The sequence below is a fragment of the Gorilla gorilla genome, chromosome 1 (genome assembly GCF_029281585.2).
Source record: "Gorilla gorilla gorilla isolate KB3781 chromosome 1, NHGRI_mGorGor1-v2.1_pri, whole genome shotgun sequence".
Classification (NCBI taxonomy): Eukaryota; Metazoa; Chordata; class Mammalia; order Primates; family Hominidae; genus Gorilla; species Gorilla gorilla.
In genome coordinates this window covers 46,421,535-46,442,737 of record NC_073224.2, presented here as the reverse complement: position 1 = coordinate 46,442,737, position 21,203 = coordinate 46,421,535, and the positions used below count along the sequence as shown (strand labels likewise).

The window sequence follows — 21,203 nt, the reverse complement described above, 5'->3', positions numbered from 1 at the left end:
AAACTGGCTGGAGATGAGACCAAATGGCAATAGAGACCCCACTGATTTTGAAATTCTGATTTGGGAACATATTTTTTTTCCATTACATATATAAGAAGGTAGGGAAGGACCTTTGTGACATTTTATGTAATAAAGATCCATTGTGAAAGGTAGCTTTTCAACTAATTTCCCAGATTTTATTGATTAGTAACTATTTATAATATACCTGGTGTGCTAGATGTGTGCCCACCCCTTTCTAAGGTACCCTTGCTGCTCCTCCCATAAAGAAGTATGGTCTGTTTTCTCCTCCTCCTTGAATCTGGGCTGGTCTTTGGACTTGCTTTGACCAATAAGGTATTCTGTGAACTCTGGAGCCTGGTCCTTAAGGGATGTTGCACCTCTTGCCTCTGTTCTTTTGGAACCCTGAAACCCCACTGCTGTGAAAAAGCGAAGTCTAGCCTACCAGAGGAGGAGCCCTGGCCTGGGGGAGAAGGGAGGTGACTTGTGTGAGCTGGCGCCAAATGCCAGACATGTGCATGAGGTCATCATGGCCCCCTCCAGCCCCAGTGGAGTTGTGTGATGACAGAAGTCACATGAGTGACCTCAGGAGGGACATGAACAGAACTGTCCAGAATGCCATCCCACAAAATCCTTAAAAATAATAAATGTTCATTATTCTAAGGCATCACATGTTGTGATGGTTTCTTATGCAGCAATACATAACTGATACATAATATGTTGGTGTGGGTGTGGAAGTAGTGGGTATATATTTTAAACTATTCTGTAATTAGACTTTTTTCCCCACTCCAGTGCACCTCTTCCAGTCTATCTAGTCATTCTTCTGTGTTGGTGAAACCTTTCTGCGTTTGGAGAAGTGTTTCCTCTTAGTATTATGTGGGTTGAAGAATAAGTCTTTGTAAGACTCTTAAATGGGGACAGGGCACAGTGGTCCACGCCTGTAATTCCAGCAGTTTGGGAGGCTGCGGCGGGAGGATCACTCGAGGCCAGGAGCTCAAGACCAGCCTGGGCAACATGGCAAAACCCAGTCTCTACTAAAAACACAAAAATTAGTGGGGCAACACACTCCGACCTGGGGGATAGAGCAAGACTCTGTCTCAGAGAAAAAAAAAAAAAAAAAAAAAAAAAGACTCAAGTGGGGTTTAGAGAGAATTGTGATATGGGAATCTGGACTTGGTGGTTTTCTTGGAGAAAATCATGTAATTTAGAGTCTACAAAATGGGGTTCAGTTTCATGAAAATTGGACCCTGGAAAAGGCAAAAGTCTCATACCACTTTTTCCGAATATGCTAGAATATCGCACTACTATTTCATTTTCTTTAAAGCCGTTGTCATTTCAGTGGGCATGTGCTTCTTTCACTTTTATTACTTGTGGTTTCCAGAGTGCTCATTTGTTCCTGAATTTAGAGCTATTTCAATTTTACTCTTATCTCTGCGTAACTGCTGACTTTCCCCTCTTATTTCCAAGGTAAATCGGTTAGGTTTAGTTTGCCTTTTTCAGTAAATCTTTTAAGGAAGGTATGTGAGTTAGATGTTTCCTGTGTATTTTGATTACATTTTATTGATTTAAATTTTTTTATCAGAGAGTGTCTAACGTTGTGCATAATGTTTAAAAATTCTATTACATTTAGACCACTTGTATTATCTTCTAGCTTTCCTAATGGGTTGATTTCATTATAGATTTTGGAAAAAATGAATCCAGTACACTCTGTAAGAATAGTGAGGTGGCTGAGGGAAGGCTCTGGAGTTAGACTTAGTGGGTATGAATCTAAGCTTTGCCGCTTATCAGCTGTGTGATTTGGGGCGGGTTTACTTATCCTTTCTGGGCCTTGGTTTCCTCTTGTGTTAAGTGAGGTTATCAGAAGCACCAACCTCAAAGGTTTGTTATGAAGATTAAGTGAGATAATACTTGTAAAGTGCCTTTTCAGCATAGGAAATCTGTAAATAGTACTTGTTATAGTACAGCTATTACTAAAGCATAAGAAAACTCAGTAGAGGGAAATCTTCATTTAGGACATTAAGCAGTGAGTCAGTAGAAGTGACGATGGTGATGCTGGTGTGGAGGGATTGTTAGCTTAATGATGAGAGCTGTCTTGTTAAAGTCCTCTGGTGCATGTGAGTATTGGGTTATAGCCCATTTAGTGCTTGATATCAAGATTTAAAAGCAGAAAAAATTTAAAATGGAAATGTTGGAATCCATTAGTTGCCTGCATCAGAAGTAAAGCTGAAGTACTTCTGAAATGATATTGGAAGTTGCTGGGGGAAAAGCATCTTGCAGCCGTTATGTTTATGTATGTTTCAGGCTTTGGCAAGGTGTGCTGTACTTTTCTTCCAAGATCAAGGAACAGGATTTCTGCCTGTATGACAGTGGGGGTTGGGAATTTTGGTTCTAATTTTTGCTCCATTGCTGGCTTCTCTGTCCATGGGTAGATCACTGCTTCTTCCTGAGCAGGATTCTGATTCCTGAAAGGGACCTAAAAACTTAGCCCTCCTGAGAGGATCCGAGTAGATGGCATCTTTGAAAGCAGGTGGAGTGTTAAATTCCAAAGTAAATGCAAATGCAAGTGGCTCCAGTAAAGAAAAAGTTCTGTGAGCTGAGGGATTCTTGCCATTTTACAGCTAAGATTTTATTCTGTGGCCCTCTTGAGTTCTATAATTCCCAGATAAATATATTTTTTGAAATATTCAACCTTGGGGTGTTTGTACCCAATTTGGAGGTGGAGAAAGCTCCCTATTACTCCAGTCTGAATTCCTTCCCTCTGATTCCAGGGAAAACTTTGCTATGATTTCCTTTAACATCTAGTATTAAATGCACGTTCTACCGCTTTGTCCTCACTTGCCTCAAAATTCACACTCTTTTCAACAACATTTAGCTTCAAGATCCTGTTGTCTTACAGCTTTGGAGTTGCTGTTTTATCTTCTTCAGCTTCCTCTTTTTTCTCCCTACCAGCTTCTGGACTATTTTGATGCCAAGGACAACTCAATTTTTCCCCATCTGTGTGGCTTGGTTCCAGCACTCTCTCCACTTTCACTAAGGGCCTAAATCATCAACCTACCTACCTCTTGGGTCTACCACAGCATCAAGGGGCTGCTTTGTAGAGCTTCATTCGAATAATTTTATGTACTGGCTTGCAAGCCTGAGGTTTCTGCAGGAAATAAAATTTAAACATGAAATCGTATGTTTTAAGACTCCTTACCACTTGGCTCCTGTTCTCCCTTCCCTGAACCATCCACACTTTCTCTTCTTTACAGTTCCGACCAGTATTCCCACACCGGGGAAGTGTTCTTAGACACATCTCACCATCACACATCCCTACAACCCTCCTTCACTATCACATATCAATAGTGCAATCTCATTTGTGTAGATTAATCAGGTAGACTGCTACTTAAACACAGGCTGTGTCCCTATAGATTGGCTGTTTTCTATAGAAATGATGCTGTAAGTGGTGATGACTTTTCTAGGCTATCTCACAGCTACCCACTTAGCTGATAATGTTGGTGCAGGACTGACTGCATGAAAACAGAAAAGAAACATCACTTACACATTTGAGTAAGAACCTCCTTGATTTCAGCCTGATTGCTCTGCCTAAAGAGGGACATGCGTGTTTAGAGTATGAGAAATGGAAACTTGGTAATTTTCTGAGAGAGTTTTTGGGAACCTCTAAGGGCCTGGACATTTTAAAAAGGTTCCAGTTATATTCCCAAATATACAGTTTTCCTTTTCCTTTACATTGTGTCATAAATCCCTTAAGACATATCTACTCTGATTTACTTTCTGGCTGCACAGCTGAAATAAACAGGGAAAACGAAGTAGGGAAATAATTTTCCTAAGATAAGTGGGCGAGTGTTGAAGGCCGAAAGAATGAGGGTCGTGATCAACTCAGTATACCACTGGAGACTATATGAGTAAACAGCAAACTGTTTCTCATGAAAGCAGGTTGTTGGCAAACTGACAAACTGTGTCTGCCTCCCAGAAAGAATGCTGGGGGGCAGTCACCACCCAGGCACAGTGTTTCTTGTGATTAGGCAAATCTGAAGCCTGTTAGCAATAACGTGAACCTGTGATCAATCAAGCAGCTGACCAGTCGTTACCTCCTCCTCCCTGCTCTTTCTACCTAATAAAAACAAAGGGCTGTAGAAGCTCTAGGTTGCTGCCTTTGCTCCCTAGAAGCAGGGAGCTCTCTTCTTCACCTGGCCCCTTCCTTTAAAATAGTTACTTTTGTTTTAAGTTTTCATTTCTGCCTTCGTCCTCCTTCCTTCAGTCTCCTATTGACTGTCTCAAGTAGTAACAGTAGTGACTGTCGTAGTGACAGTCTCAAATAGTAACCATTGCAGTCAGCTACAGGCGAGAGTTGAAAAGAGAGTGTGTGAGGAAGAAAGCTCTGTTAAGGAGGATGGGTGAGTGTCTGTGTGGTGGTGGTGTTTCGAGGTGGCATTCGTGTAATGGAGAGGTGAAAATGAAAGTGGAAACTACTTCCTGTCATTCCCATGGGAGTAGCAGAGGAGGTAGGTGGTGAGGAAGAGGCACCGGGCTGAAAGCCTGCAGGTGGCCCCCGGGATAGTTTGCTTGCTGTCCAGGGTGGCTTTGGATTGGGTGTCAGAAGAGGAATGAGACATTAACGAAATCCCTGGGGATGCCAACTTCCTGAAAGAGGTCCAGATGCACGTAGGATGGGCATACCCCAGGAAGGTCAGCCAGATTTCTTTGATTCAGGGAGAAAATCAGGGTCAGGGCTTAGGTAGGCTCCTGATGAATGAAATTCACTAACTAGTAACTACTAATGTTTGTTGAGTGCTTATTCACTGCCAGGCCCTGGGCTAAGCATTTTACATTTAACCCCTTCAACAACCCTATAAGAAAACATCTGGGAGGCCGTTATCTACCCGTTTCCTTAACCAATAAATGACACAGCCTGGGACTCTCCCCGCACCAGCCCACCCCTCCTCGCCGAACCCCACAGGTGGGTTTGGTGCCAGAATGTATCACTGTGCTGTCAGGTGGAGACTATTTGGTTCAATTCCTAAATTTTGGGGGTGAGGGGACAGCTAGTTTCCCTGCTTAGTTACCTGGTGTTTTGCCGCTAGCTACTATGTATCTCTGTGTATATGTCTACAAAACATAGAGCATTGTTGAAACTATGTTATTGTTTCATTGAAACTATGTTATTGTTTCATTGAAACTATGTTATTGTTTCATTGAAACTATGTTATTGTTTCCTTATACCACTGAGTAGAAGAAAATGGAGTTTCTGCTGGGGCCACTGTCTGTGGAGTTTGCACATTCTCGCTATGTCTGCAGGGGTTTTCTCTGGGTACTCGGTTTCCTCCCACATCCCACAGCTGTGCCCATTAGGTGACTTGGTGTGTCTAAATGGTCCCAGTGTGTGAATGTAACTGAGTGCCCTATTAAGTTTTTCTGTGATGGCATCAAATGCCTGTTGATGCTCATCAGTCCAAGGCAGGGGGCTCTGAATCTAGTCCCTTTTAAAGGCCTCATAAAGTGGCTTAGCCATCAACCCCAAATTTGGAATTCAAATTCAGCAAAAGCCAGACATTCCTAGGAATCCCTGCAATTGCCTCCCATTTTGGGGAGCCTTTGGGGCTACTGTTATCTGCTTTCAGTAGGGTCTTTAGGCTCCTTCAGCCTGAAGTCGAGGTTCCAGAGACTAGACCTTGAAATAGTACAGGCACCTGTGAAAATCTCCCCTACCAGGAGATGGCTTCGAGGGTACAGTTAATTTACAACCCAGCTGAGCCCCGGATGTTGCCAGCCCGTTCACAAGATGGAGCAACAATTCAAGACGAGTCATCAGAACAAGTCATGCCGGCCTGCACTGCCTCACCCCATGCCGCAACTTGCTTCCCCTTCTTAAACCTTTGCACTTTGCTTGGAAATTTGAAGTGGTTCCATTAAGGCAAGAGTCTAGACCGTCTTCCCCATTGCTAGCTTTGGTCTGTAATAAAGTCACTTTCTTTCTACCATACCTCTATCTTGCTAATTTGTTTTGCAAGTGGTGAGCAGCTGAACCTGTGTTTGGTAACGAGTGTGGGGGTGTGAGTATGAGTGGGTTCTGCACTGGGATGGCATCCTGTCCAGGGCTGGTTCCTGCCTTGCATCCTGAGCTGCTGGAATGGGCTCAGCTACCAGAGACCCTAAATTGGAACAAGTGGCGTGGAAAATGAATGAATGAATACAAATTAATAAAAATTTGTAAAGTCTATGATAATCATACAAATGCATGACAAAAAAAATGTAGTATGAAAGCGCTCAGTGAGCCCACCCTAATTGTAAATGTTTTGAACTGCATGGTGGCAGGACGTGCTCCTTATAATTTTTGCTTTGCAAACATTTTATTCCTTGGTTTAACCCACCACCACTACAACTGCCATCACTTGCTGATTCATCAAACTTGGGTAAATGATGATCTTACCTGTGCTTATTAATCTTGAAGTGTATGTGTATAGCTCTTGTTTATTTCAGTGTTTACTATTAGAAGTGTTTTGGTCTTTATTTAGATGTTTGATGTTTTTGTGACCAGAAATATGCAGTAGGAACTTACTTTTTGCTTATATCAATTAGCCTATTGTAAAATTAGTAGCATTATACATTGTTTTGTTTAAAGTTACAATTTCCAAGACCCTACCGGTGATGTTCAGTAAGGACTCACTGTACAATCTAGCTAAGAGCAGCACTAAGCTGGGTGCAGTGGCTCACGCCTGTAATCCTAGCACTTTGGGAGGCCACGGTGGGCGGATCTCCTGAGCTTAGGAGTTTGAGACCAACCTGGGCAACAACAACAATAAAAAACTAGCCTGGCATTGTGGTGCGTGCCTGTAATCCCAGCTACTCAGGAGGCTGAGGCAGGAGAATTGTTTGAGCCTGGGAAGTTGAGGCTGCAGCAAGCTGAGATCATGCCACTGCACTCCTGCTTGGGCAACAGAGCAAGACCCTGTCTCCAGGAAGAAAAAAAAAAAAAAAAGTAGCACCAAAATGAAAAATTATTAAACTGAATTTTCTAGTTCCCTGAGGATTAAATCCTTAATGCAGGAGGATTGTCTCAGATAGAATGTCCCTGAAAAGCAACTAATGGCAGGCCTTCTAAAACTTTCATTCAGTTTACAAGATCATTTGTGTTCAAATTTCAGTCGCCCATTTAGGAGATCAGCTTTTTGCTAATCAGATTCTTCATGAAGCAAAGAGGTCATCCGATGTAATACCAACATCTTTTGACAGGCGAGACATTAAATTATAAGCCAAGAAGTTAAAATTACCTTCCACTAAAGGGAAGACTACCAAATTCCTGAAAAGTTCCAGAAAGGAGTCTTGTTATTCTAAAGATGAAAGTATTTAAAAGTAAATTGTGAATAGAAATGGATAAAGCTAGAAGCAGTTCTGAAAAATAGTAAGGAACTTGAGAAAGTGTTGTTGAAATACTAGGGCTTAGGCTTGTGTTTTAAAGCATGAATGATTGCTTCTGGATCTCTTAGGTTGCAGGAAAAGTCCAGACCAAACTTTCTGGGTGACTTTTAGGTAACGAAATGGGGCACTCTGGGTGCAAGACTGCTTATTTCTGAAATCGTGGTTTATCAAGGCTGAAGTTTATTTCCCTTCCTGCTCTGTCTCCCAGTGGTCTGAAGAAAGGAGTTTGTGTGTGCGGCAGATTCTAAGCCAGGCTCTAAGTCTGAGTAACTGTACACTGGCATTAATGGGATTGGCCATGGCAGAGTGGAGGGGCAGGGGCCTGGGTCCAAAGACTTGGCTTTGAGCCTTGGCTCAGTTATTCACTTATTTGTTTACTCATTTATTTAGACAAAAATTGTACATATTTATGGTGTACAATGTGATGTCTAGCTATACATTGTGAGATGATTAAATCAAGGTAATTAACATACCCATCACCTTACCTGCTTATCATTTTATGGTGAGAACATTTAAGATCTACTCTTAGCACTTTTCAAGAATATAATACATTATTGTTAACTATAATCACCATGCTGTATAATAGATCCTCAGAATTTATTCATCCTGTCCAACATCTTTTAACCAACATCTTCCCCACTTCCCCCCCAGCCCCTGGCAACCACTTCTGTGAGTTTGACTTTTTTAGGTTTCACATATAAGTGAGATCATGCAGTATTTGCTTTTTTGCTCTGGCTCAGTTATTTCTGGCTCTGTGACCTCATCACATTTGTCATCTATAAAATGCCTACCTCCCCGTTCCACTTCCACCTACTTCACCAGGCTGTTGTGAAAACAAAATGAGATAATGTGTGAATTCTGGGGTTTGGCATGACTGTCACATGTTAGAAGTACTTGGTGGGGTTGGTGGGGGGGTGCTGCTTAAAATTTTGCTCTTATTTTGGCATCCACAATGAGACATACTTGAGAGGTTTAAATAAAGGCCATAAATGGGTTTAAATTTAGTGAACTCTTTGTTACTTGGAACATTTGGAATCATTTAATTTGCCGAATTTTAGGACCTAACTTTCCTATACCTTCCCTATTACTTAGAATATAGTCATGGCTGCCATGATGGAGAGATCTAGAATAGGAGAGGCTTAAACAACCTAGAAATGCATTTCTCTTTCCTGTAACAGTCTAGATCTAAGTAGTCTGGGGCACTTTGGGGCTTGGGGGTGGTACATGGATTTGGGGACTGAGAGGCCTCTGTCTTGTCCGTGTGGCTTTCACCTCTTCATCCACGAAGGCTGTTCCAATTCTGTTCAACAGGAAAGGGAGGGAAAGAAAGAGATGGCCACAGCCATGTCCCTTCACTCACACCCTTTTGAATGGAGCTATTCAGGTGTCCACACTTAGCTACAGTGTAGTGTTGGTGTCCAGAGGAAATTTTAATTGATGTGTAAGAAGAGAGACTGAATTCTGAAAAGGGGTAGTGAGGGGCGGTGGGTAACAAGCAGTGTCTGTCACAGATGCCTGTGATTATGTCACTAACTGCCCTTTAAGAAATGTACAGATGAGGCCTGGCACAGTGGCTTGTGCCTATAAACCCAGCTACTCAGGAGGCTGAGGTGGGAGGATCACTTGAGGCCAGGAAATCAAGATCAACCTGGGCAACATAGACCCTGTCTCCAAAAATACATAAATAAAGTGCATAGATGCATGGCAGACAGACAGGTTTATAGTATTCCATTATGATAATCAACTACAGGATGGCACTTGATTTCTTATATATATTTTTTGAGGCAAGGTCTCACTCTGTCACCCAGGCTGGAGTGCAGCGCAACCTCAGCCTCTTGGATTCAAGCAATTCTCCTGCCTCAGCCTCCTGAGTAGCTGGGATTACAGGCGAGCGCCACCACACCTGGCTAATTCTTTTATTTTTAGTAGAGATGGGTTTTGCCGTGTTGGCCAGGCTGGTCTTGAACTCCTGGCCCCAAGTGATCCACCTGCCTTGGCCTCCCGAAGTGATGGGGTAACAGATGTGTGCCACCATGCCCAGCTGATTTTAAGTTTTTATTTTAGTATTACTTTTAGAGAGGGGATCTGGCTATGTTGCCCAGGCTGGTCTCGAACTCCTGGCCTCAAGTGATCCTCCCATCTTGGCCTCCCAAAGTGTTAGGATTACAGGCATGAGCCACCATGCCTGGCCTATAGTATGATACTTGAAAGGGACAACAAGAATGGTGAACCTGTTGATTTAGAGGTTTATATACTGTTTGTGCTTTTCAGACTTTTTGAAGCCATTTATTATTCACAGAGCACCTGGTAGTCCCTTCTTGCTACATCCCAGGCACTGTGCTAGGGGCTGGTGAGTCAGAGATCATAGTCCCTGCTATCTGAGGGTCCACTCCACAGAAGAGACAGGCATATTATGCAATGGGTAGAGAACTGTCTGATGTATACTCTGATGGGAGACTGTGGGAACTCCTAGGAAAAGACCTGACCCCTTTGACAGGCAGGATGCATGTGTGTGGTGTATGTGTGCGTGTGTGTGTGTGTGTGTGTTGGATGCAGGATGGAGTAAGGTCACAGGGAGGAGGAAGCTTGATTGGGGTTATGTCTGTATCACCTTGAATAGTGATGGGTCTCCGGGAGTGTGAACTAACTGAATTGATGTTTAGATGCTGTTCTCTAGTGTCATGTTCATGGCTTAATGTTTTGTCTCTGTTTCTCAGAAACTCTCAGCGTAGGCATCGGGAACCTTCGTGCCAAGGAGCCATGCTGCCCCGATGGGAACTGGCACTTTACCTACTTGCCTCACTAGGCTTCCACTTCTATTCCTTCTATGAAGTTTACAAAGTCTCCAGAGGTAAGGCCCCAAGCTTTTCAGACCTCCTATCAAACAAGGAAACTCCTGTCAAAAAAAGGAGCAGAGGTGGAAGATTCAAGAAGATGATCCAATAGTGTCAAGATGATGTGGGCCTTGATTTGCTTCCCCCTGTCTTGGATAGTTTGAATCAGTGACCTGAGTCCATTGAGTTTTCTACCCTAATCCTAGGTCTTTTTAGGTGATGCTGTGGCTTGTCTTCTATAATTGTTGGGTTTGATTCAAAGGCTATTGAAGGCCGTGGAGGGGATTTGCATTCAGAATTCAAAGTAAGCTCTTAAATTTCTCTTTCATCATTACTCCTCTGAGACATATTAGACCTGGGCTCGTTTTGTCTCCGTGTTCTGTCATTTTTAGTGTTGCCTTTGTCTGAGTGTTGGAGATAAATCATCATCAGGTCACATTCCAGCCCAAAGGAAGGTGAATGGGGGCCCTCCTTTATTTTAGCGGCAGTTTGGCAAGGAGCACTAGTCACTCCTGCTCACACCCAGTTGGCCAGCACTGAGTCCCACGGGCACAGCTGGGAGGCTGGGAAATAGTCTTTAGCTTGGTGGCTATGTGCTACCTAAAACTACTTTTTTTCTTTTTTTTTTTTTTTTTTTTTTTTTTGAGACCTAGTTTTGCTCTTGTCGTCCAGGCTAGAGTGCAATGGCACCATCTCGGCTCACTGCAACCTCTGCCTTCTGGATTCAACAATTGTCCTACCTCAGCCTCCTGAGTAGCTGAGATTTCAGACGCCCACCACCACGCCTGGCTAATTTTTGTATTTTTAGTAGAGACGTGGTTTCACCATGTTGGCCAGGCTGATCTCAAACTCCTGACCTCAGGTGATCCTCCTGCCTCAGCCTCCCAAAGTGCTGGGATTACAGGCGTGAGCCACTGCACCCTGTAGCTGGGACTACAGGAGTGTACCACCATGCCTGGCTTTAAAACTACTTTTAAAAAATAAAGTATATTGAAAATAGGAGGTGTCTATTCTTACACCAATACCATAATGTCTTGATTACCGTAGCTTTACACTAAGTCTTGAAGTTGGATAGAAGTCTTCTAACTGTTATTTGTGTTGTCTATTCTGGGTCTTTTGCCTGTCTGTATAAACTTTAGAGTCAATTTGTTGATATCTACAAAATAACTTTAGCCATAAAATAAAGATGTTTATAGCAGCTTTATTCATAATTGCTAAAAATTGGAAGCAATCAAGATGTCCTTAAGCAGGCAAATGGATTAATAAACTGTGGTACATTCGGACAATGGAATTTGCCAGGATTTTCACTGTGGTTGCATTGAATCTATAGATTCAGTTGGGAAGAACTGACCTCTTGACAATATTGAGTCTTCCTATCCGTGAATATGGACTATTTCTCCATTTATTTAGTTCTTTGATTTCTTTCATGAGAGTTTTATTGTTTTCCTGATATAGATCTTATACATATTTTGTTAGAGTTATAGCTCAGTATTTCATTTTTTGGGTGACAATGTAAATGATATTGTTTTAAATTTCAAATTCTACTTATTTCATTGCTGATATATAGGAAAGCAATTGATTTTGGTATAGAATCTTGTTATTATAGCTTATTAATTCCAGGAGTTTTTCTGTCAGTTCTTTCAGATTTTCTACATAGGTAATCATGGCATCTGCAAAGATGATTTTATTTCTTCCTTCTCAATCTTATATACCTTTTCTTTTTTGTTGTTGTTGTATTGCATTAATTAGGGTTTCCAGTACAATGTTGAAAAAGAGATGAGAGGGCATATCCTTGCCTTATTCCTAATTTAACTGGGGAAACTTCTAGTTTCTCACCATTAAGTATGACATTAGCTGTGGGTTTTTTGTGGATGCTTTTTATCTAGTTAAGGAAGTTCCCCTCTATTCCTGGTTTTCTGAGAGCTTTTGTTATGAATGACTGTATTAGTTAGGGTTCTCCAGGGAAATAGAATCAATAGGCTACATATAGATATAAAGGGAGATTTATTACAAGGAATTGGCCCACACAATTATAGAGGCTGAGAATTTCCATGATCTTCTGTCTGCACCTGTGAAAGCCAGTGGTGCAATTCAGTTCAAGTCCAAAGGCCTGAGAACTGGAGTAGCCTATGATGTAAATCCCAATCTGAGGGCAGGAGAGGATGAGCCGAGATGGTCTAGCTCAAGCAGTAGCCAGAAATAAGAGTGAATTCTTCCTTCCTCCTCCTTTTGTTCTATTTAGACCCCCAATGGATTGGATGGTGCCCACCTGCATTAAAGAGGGCAATCTACTGTATCTGATTCAAATGCCTATCTTGTCAAGAAACACCCTCACAGACACCTAGAAATAGTGTTTAATCTGGGCACTCTTTGGCCTGGTCAAGTTGACACATAGCACTAACCAACACAATGGATGTTGGATTTTGTCAAGTGTTCTTTCTGCATCTCTTGATCAGTTTATTCTTCTTTAGCCTGGTGATGTGTTGGATTACATGATTTTTGTGCTCTGTGAGATTTTGACTTTAATATACCTGGACTGGACTCAGCTGGCATTTCTCCTGTTTCATGTATTGTCAGCTAGGGCTGCAGTCATCTGGTGGCTCGATTGGGCTCACTCATCCAGGGTGGCTCTCTCACGTGGCTGGCAGTTGGTGCTGGCTTTCAGCTGAGAGCTCAGCTGGGGACTGTCAAGTGGAGTACTATGGTCCTCTCTAAATGGTTTCATGTGGCTTACATTTCTTACATTTATAACAGGGCAGCTGGGTTCCAGCTGTTGCACGTGCAACCTGGGAAGTTATACAGGTCACTTCTGCCTCATTTATTGGTCAAAGCAAATCACAGGGCCAGTCCAGATTGAAGGGAAGGAAAGACTGCACCTTTTTACAGGTGGAGCAGCATGTAGAGGAAGAGTCTGATGGAGCCACCTCTGGAGTTTCTCTCTTCTATAATGGGTGTTATACTTCTTTACTCACATGAGGACACTGAGGCTCAAAAGTATTACTTGTCCAAGGTCATATATTTAATAATAGAAATAATAGAGCTGAAGCTTAAACCTAAGACTTTACAACTCTACTTCTTGTGTTGTGATAGCTTCTGGGAACGGGGCGAGGGGTTCCTTTGTGGATAGTACAAAACTTTTCTGCACCTTAACCTGTCCAGATGCTGTCATGCTGTGCGTCATGCTGACCACCTCCTAGCCTGAACTTCTTTAATCCTTAATGCCTTTCCTTTTATTGTCAGTGCTGAAGTGTTTCTCAGGCCATTCCCAAGAAATATCTTCCTCAAATGCTTTTTCCAGTTTAGCTCACAGAGCCAGATCCCCATGCCATGCCTAAGTATGTTCAACTGATGCAATGTTGAGCCTTCTTGGTTCCTCATCTCACTTTCTAATTCAGGAAAAAGTGCTACTTACCCACATTGTAGAAGTAGGTCACTGGAAAAATCGTCTTTACTCTGAACTTTTTTAGGGCATTCGTGTCTGGAGCAAACGTGCTGCCTAGGATAGACTAGAGGCTCCAAGTGTATTTGTTCAGTGAAATGTCTCTGGTGGGCATCTGCATGGCTACTCTCCTTGGGCACAGAGCAGGCATCTCATTCACTGCTGTCTCTATCAGCAGTAGTGGGGTTGTCACGTGGTTGGGGACAGAAGACTGATTTTAACAGCCTTAGTCAAATGGAATCTCTCAGCAAATCCACAGCAGGGACTCAACAGAATACCCCTTCTTCCCCCGGACTCTACCGAATTAGAATATCTTGAAGTCATATGGAAATATTGGGGTGGTGATAGTGATCCGCTATGCTGGCTGACCTCGCCCCTGGTGCTCTGCAGTACTGTGGCTAATCCACACTTGTTGCATTAGGTTGGTGCCTTATGGTTTAGTAGACATAAAACTTTTTGTCTCTGTTTACTTTTTTTTTTTTTTAATAAGAGATGGAGTCTTGCTCTGTCACCCAGGCTGGGGTGCAGTGGCGCAATCTCGGCTCACTGCAACCTCTGCCTCCCAGGTTCAAGCAATTCTTCTGTCTTAGCCTCCTGAGTAGCTGGGACTACAGGTGCATGCCACCATGCCTGGCTAATTTTTGTATTTTTAGTACAGACAGGGTTTTACCATGTTAGCCAAGCTGGTCTCGAATTCCTGACCTGGGGTAATCCACTCCCTTCAGCCTCTCAAAGTGCTGGGATTATAGGCATGAGCCACAACCCCCGGCCCCTCTCTGTTTACATTTAATGTGAAAATGCAATGTACCCTGCATCAGAAGGCTTGTGTGATAGGCCTTGAACGAATTGATGCCTCTGCCTGAAAGGATGCTGTATATTTTTCTGGCCATGTCAATTTAATGCAATATTCAGAATAAAAACTATTGAATTCCCATCATTGAAAATCCTGGTGATAGAAGGAAGTCACCTGTTTTTTTTTTTTTTTTTTTTTTAAAAAAAGCACCTGGGAGGGGAAGTCTTTGACTACTTCAGTTTACCACCTATTCGTTCTTAATTAAATGTTTTATTTCTTCTTGTACCCATTTTGACATTTTATAGCTTTCTAGGAAATCTATATACTTCATGTAGGTTTTCAGTTTGATTAGTATATTGTGGTTCTTAACTCTTACTTAAAAATTTTTTGGTGTTTCATTATTTTATATTTTATCTGCTTCATCTTCACTCCCTTCATTTCCTCTTTCCACTTCTCCCTCCCTTCTATTTTTTCTTTCTTTGATCAACGGCGCCAGAGATCTTATTAATCTTTTCAGCATTTGGCTTTATTTTCTCAGTTGTTTCTTTTTGTTTTCTAACTCATTGATTTTTGCCCTTATCTCATTATTTCCTTCCTTATTGTTTCTTTAGGTTTGGTCTGTTCCTTTTTATTTCAGTGTCATGAGTTGAATGCTTAGCTCATTTACTTTGTAAAGAATGTGTTTGGATTGTTGATTGTTTTTCTCAGAAAGATTTCTAGAAGAGGAGTTATAGAGTAAAACCACACAACCATTTTTCAGGTGCTTAATAGATGTACCCAGGCTGCTCTCAGGAAGGCTGTGCCAATTAACGCTTCCAAAGGAGGAGATCCATTTTTCTGTACTACTCTCAGCAAGTTGAGTGCTCTTCAATCCATCTCAAGTGTATTTTAGTATATGATGTGATATTTTTTCACAAATAGATAACTACACATTATGTCTTTTTTTTTTTTTTTGAGACAGAATCTTGCTTTGTTACCCAGGCTGGAGTGCAGTGGCACGATCTCTGCTCACTGTAACCTCTGCCTCCTGGATTCAAGCAATTCTCATGCCTCTGCTTCCCGAGTAGCTGGGATTACAGGTGTGTACCACCACACCCTGCTAATTTTTGTATTTTTAGTAAAGACAGGGTTTCGCCATGTTAGTCAGGCTGGTCTCAAACTCCTTGGCCACCCAAAGTGCTGGGATTACTGGTGATTATGATAATTATGATGCAATCTTGATCATGTACTGAATTCTTTTGTTAAAATTTAAAATTTATTTTTATTTTTTATTTTATAAAAAGACGAGATCTCTCTATGTTGCTCAGACTGGTCTCAAACTCCTGGACTCAAGCGAGCTTCCTGCCTCGGCCTCCCAAAGTGCTGAGATTACATACATGAACAAGGGTGCCTAGCCTCACATATTAAATTCTTATATTCTGTTTAATTGATTTCTCAATCAATTCTTACATCAATACTGTGCCGTTTTAATTATTTTTGATTTACAAAATGCCTAAGTATCTGGAGTAAGTTATTAGTTATTGGTTCTTCGTTTTCAGATCTTTCTTAGGCTATTCTTACTGGCTTATTCTTCTAGATATATATTTGAAATTGGCTACTTTCAAAAAATCATTAGGGTTTTAATTAGAATTGTAATAAACGTATACATTAATTTATAAATAATTGATATTTTTATAATGTGTCTTTCTATCCAATAATATATTTTTTCTTTGCTTATTCAAAATCTTTCATCACTTCCCTTAATGTTTGTGGTTGTCTTCATAATAGATTCTGCTAAAACTTAAGATTATTTCTGAGTCTTTTCCTTTCTCCTTTTGTGATTGGGATATTTTACAAATTTTCTAGCTGATTATTTCTGATCTACACTAAAGGTATTTATTTTGGTTTATGTATTTTATATTTCAGCAATTTATTGAATTCTCTTATGTTCCATTGGCTTGCTTTTCCTTGTTCTTCTATTTAGATAATACCATCCACAGATAATAATAGTAGTTTTGCTTCATTTGTTTTTGCTTTGCTAGGACATCTAGAACAATACAATAGTTGAATGTTAACCTGTTTTAATTCTGACTTTAATGGAAATCTCTGTATAGTGAAAGGTTGAACAAGCTTTACTTACTTGTTTTTAAAAACTCATGTTAAGGAATCCTAGCCCCTTTAAATTGGCAATAAGTGTTGAATTTTATTTGTTTTTAAAGTACCTATTCCTTTTTTGACCTATTGATACTATATTTTAAAGTCATCAGTTTTCCAAAGGCAAACCATACGGATTCATTCCTATTACAAACCTACCATGGCCATGGTATTTTTAAACATACTGCTTTTTTTCCCTAGGGTTAAAAAATATATGGATTTCTAAGTGAGAGTTGTTGGCCTGTAATTTTGTTTTGTCTCATCCCCAAATTTCAATCTTGATATTCTGTTAGCTTTATAAAACAACTGGAGAGGATTCCATTTTAAAAAATATTATGGAACTGTTAAAGTAGTATATGAAATGTCTGCATCAGTGTCTGATGTTATTCACTTCTAAGTTTGTCTAGGCATGAAGTCTCTTTGGGAGTAGATTCATTGAAAACTTTTCAGTACCTTTCAGGGTTATTGGTATGTTTTCATTCTTAAGTCAGTTTGAGCAATTCATATTTTTCTATTTCATTATTATTATTTTTGAGACAGTGTCTCATTCTGTTGCTCAGGCTGGAGTGTAGTGGCTCAGTCCTAGCTCGCTGCAAACTCAAGTGCTTGGGCTCAAGTGATCCTCCAACCTCAGCCTCCTAAGTAGCTAGGACTACAGGCACACAGTACCACACTTGCACACTTGCTTGGCTATTTTTTTTTTTTTTTGGAGACAGGGTCTTGCTATGTTGCCCAGGCTGGTCTTAAACCCCTGGCCTCAAGCCAAATCCCAAAGTCCTGGGATTATGGCATGAGCCACTATGCCTGGCCTGTGAAAATTATTTTCTAATGAAAAGCAGCTACCCTAGAACCTTCTGATTTTGCAGAGCCCAGGCACATCTTCTTTTATGAAGCAGCTATGTTCCTGAAAAGTTGCATATTAATGATGTTTTTATAAATGAAATTGTGCTTCCCGTTGATTTGCGTTTTCATGTCACAGGCTTTTTTTTTCATTTTTTTAATATTCAGTGATATATCTGTAGTTAATGTTTCTTTAAATAAACTCTAGCACCGGGAAGCCCTCATATTTAAAAAGCTTTTGCTTTTTATGGTGCGAAGTATTTATTTGAATCACTACTCCCTATTTCTTTGTTTTTATATAGTTGTTCTTAAAGTGGGATACAGCTAGTATAGCGGAACACATTCACCTTCTACCTTTTGTTTATTTCTTTATAAACCTGTGGCCTTCATTATTACTAAGCTCAATTTGTGAAGAAAGGATACAGAAGCTCATTTATAGATTAGTTCTTTCTTTTACATTCTTCATGCAACATGCTAACCTCTTATGGGTCATGGGCTTTGTTAGGAAGTAATTTTTCCCACTGACTTCTGTGATTAGAGGAACGTGGTTGCAAGATGATCAGTAACTCTGGAGAACCCAGTCCAGGGTGGGAAAACAAAGGCCACTGGTCCTGTCCTTGAACAGGTGTCCTTGCTCTTGGAACCAGGTGAGCTGACTGAGTATGTCTGGGGCCACCAGGGGCCCTTCAGTTTACAAGGCTTTGTGAAAAGACCCAATTGAACTTCTCCTGTAGGAGCTGGGAACTGAACAGCCTGTCTTGAAGCATTAACAGTGAGTGTTGTAGAACAGCCAAGGCTCCAAACATTCTGTTTGGTGATGCTTCACATTATATTTGGCTGTGGTTTCCATTGTTATCTATGGCCAGGGTCTTAGGAAACAGTTGAATCACTGTCTTCCAATTGGAATGGATCCCAAGTCTTGTAGCCTATCCCTTCCTCCTTGCACTGGCATTTTCCTCCGGGGTTAACACTGGTCCTTCAGGTAGGTGTTGGGGGTTCAGGAGCACTACCTCAAAACATGGCACCTTGGCATTTGAGAAAACAGCAGAAGCAGGAAAGTTACTCCCAACCTTTCTCCCCTGAAGCAGGTCATAAAACTCTCATGTGAGAGGTGCCTTCTCTATACACAAAAGAAGGGAACATCCTTATCTCAGAAGATGAAGGATCACACAGAAGAAATAGGTCTTGCTAAGTTCCCGTCAGTTTATTACCATTAGAACATACTCACTTTATCCAAATCTATTTCTCCACGACTGTCCAATCTTCATCAAACCTAGCATTAAAATATACAAATTTGGCTGGGTACGGTGGCTCACGCCTATAATCCCAGCGCTTTGGGAGGCCGAGGCGGGTGGATAATGAGGTCAGGAGATTAAGACCATCCTGGCTAACACGATGAAACCCCGTCTCTACTAAAAATACAAAAATTAGCCGGGTGTGGTGGTGGGCGCCTGTAGTCCCAGCTACTTGGGAGGCTGAGGCAGGAGAATGGCGTGAACCTGGGAGGTGGAGCTTGCAGTGAGCCGAGTTCGCACCACTGCACTCCAGCCTGGGCGACAGAGTGAGACTCCATCTCAAAAAATAAAATAAAATAAAATTTAGCCATTTCTTAGTCGTCATTTCCTTACTAAGGCTCCTGTATCATGTGAAACTTACATTAAATACATTTGTATGCTCTTCTCTTGTTAATGTGCCTTTTGTTATAGGGGCCTCAGTCATGAACCTAAGAAAGTTGGAGGAAAAATATTTTTTTATCCTTACATAGGAGAGTGTTGGCTTCCAGGTAATCTGCTTTCTTAAGACTTCTAATAAGCCTCCCACAATGACATGGGGCAGAGCCTAGGCTAGAGGGCATTTGTGGGCAAGCCCTAGTGTTAGACTCCACAGCTCCTCATTCCTTATGTTTCTCAGCTGGTACTCCATGTCAGACCCCTGAACATGCACAGAGCTTATGGCTTACTCTTGGCTTGAGAGTTTCCATTTCAGTCCAGGCTGCTTCTACTTCTCCCAGAAGCTCTAAAGTTTTCCATGCAAATTACGCACCTGGTGGTCTGCCCCTGCAGACTCAGAATTTCTCAGGTGAGTGGCAGATGAGCAGCCCCATTTGGGAGTTTTGAAGCACATTTACGCAGTGTCTCCTTTTACATCCTTTGACATATCTGATTTGCTTTTCCTTGGGTTATTTCTAAATCACTTTTTTATTCCTCAAGTGGAAATTGGAAGAGGAAAGAAGGAGCCCCTAGGCCTCCAGAGTGTCATGAAAAGCCACCCCATTTCTGTAGGATAATCTGCAGAAGAATATTTGAGAGTTGCTTAGCGCTAAATTCTCCTATCATTAGAAGCCCGTCTTTTCTGTGCCCCCTTCCCATTCTCAATGACTACCACAGTCTATTGTACTCATGGCTTCCTGGAGAAATAATCAGTAGGAGCTGATTGGAGTTTTGCCAATGCATAGAAACAGCGGGGCACGTGCCCCATGACTGGGTGTGCTGCTCCCTGGCAGTGGCTTGTGTCAGACTAGGGTGTGTGTGTGTATGTGTTTTCTTCTGATTATTGCCCTCTTACTGCACACAGCCCAGAATTAATTTCCCATCAAAATGCTGAGAGTGAAAAGGGGTAGGTTAGTTAGAGGTTTTAAGTAAATGGTTTACCACCACAGCTCATTGGCAGCGATTAAAATGCAAATCCTCTCACTCGGTAGGTAGGATGGAGCTTTGATGTATCCTTTTGTGGAAGGGAAGAATCAACAGCTGACATGGTAATCAGGACTCATCAGCAGAAATTGCTTCATTTCTATGCTCTCAGGCAGTTTTGTGGAGCACTGAATTTGGGGAAATAGAACCAGGGCACTGGAAGAAAGAGCAGGTTCTGCCAGACAGTCCTGTGTGATGGGGAGAGAATTCCCAGGCACAGAAGGCTTCTTTTCTGTTTGTTGCAGCCTCTTGCTTGACTGTATTTGACTTAGGATAAAAACTCCAGTTCTGCTCAAAGAATGAAGGTCTGAGGTCCCTCCCTAAGAATAAAACTGCCTGTGCCAAAATTATAAATATAACTGCCTTTGTAGGGCTAACAAATTAGTCATAAAATTAGAAATTATGGCTTAGGAGTTATGTAGCTAGAGGCCACAAGATTCTAAACCATCCCAATTGCTCCTAGGGATAACATCACTGTTGTAAAACCTAAGATTGGTGCTTGAGATATTTTGCAGACTTTGTACTGGAGAGATCAGCTGGTGCCACCCAGATCGATGAACTGGCTCATTTGATCTTGCGGCTCCCACTCAGGAACCAACTCAGCACAGCAGGACAGCTTTGACTCCCTGTGATTTCATCTCCGACCTGACCAATCAGCCCTGGCCCTCTACCTGCCAAATTATCCTTAAAAAACCCCAGTCTCACAAGGTCAGGAGTTCGAGACCAGCCTGACCAACATGGGGTTTTAGTAGAAACCCCGTCTCTACTAAAAATACAAAAATTAGCTGGGCATAGTGGTGCACACCTGTAATCCCAGCCACTTGAGAGTCTGAGGCAGAAGAATCACTTGCACCCAGGAGGTGGAGGTTGTAGTGAGCCAAGATCGCACCACTGTACTCCAACCTAGGCGACAGAGCGAGACTTCTGGGAAAAAACAAAAAAAAACCCAGTCTCCGAATTTTCGGGAGACTGATTTTGGTAATAATAAAACTCCCATCTGACATTTAGGCAGCTCTGTGTGAATTAAATTTCTCTATTGCAATTCCTCTGTCTTG

The 21,203-nt window shown here is 41.6% G+C and overlaps 1 protein-coding gene across 2 annotated transcripts in view; it reads left to right on the top strand.

The window, feature by feature from the left end:
• The window catches only part of HHAT (hedgehog acyltransferase), a 346,077-nt gene that overhangs the window by 10,295 nt on the left and 314,579 nt on the right, over positions 1-21,203 (top strand). Inside the window, exon 1 of one of the 2 annotated variants that reach the window (XM_055378934.2) lies at positions 10,134-10,267. The exons of the other annotated variant lie outside the window; for it this stretch is intronic. Coding sequence (XP_055234909.1) covers positions 10,177-10,267 — 91 coding nt within the window. The 5' untranslated portion in view covers positions 10,134-10,176. Of the gene's footprint in view, positions 1-10,133; positions 10,268-21,203 lie in introns of those variants that run through there. 2 annotated transcript variants of the gene reach the window in all.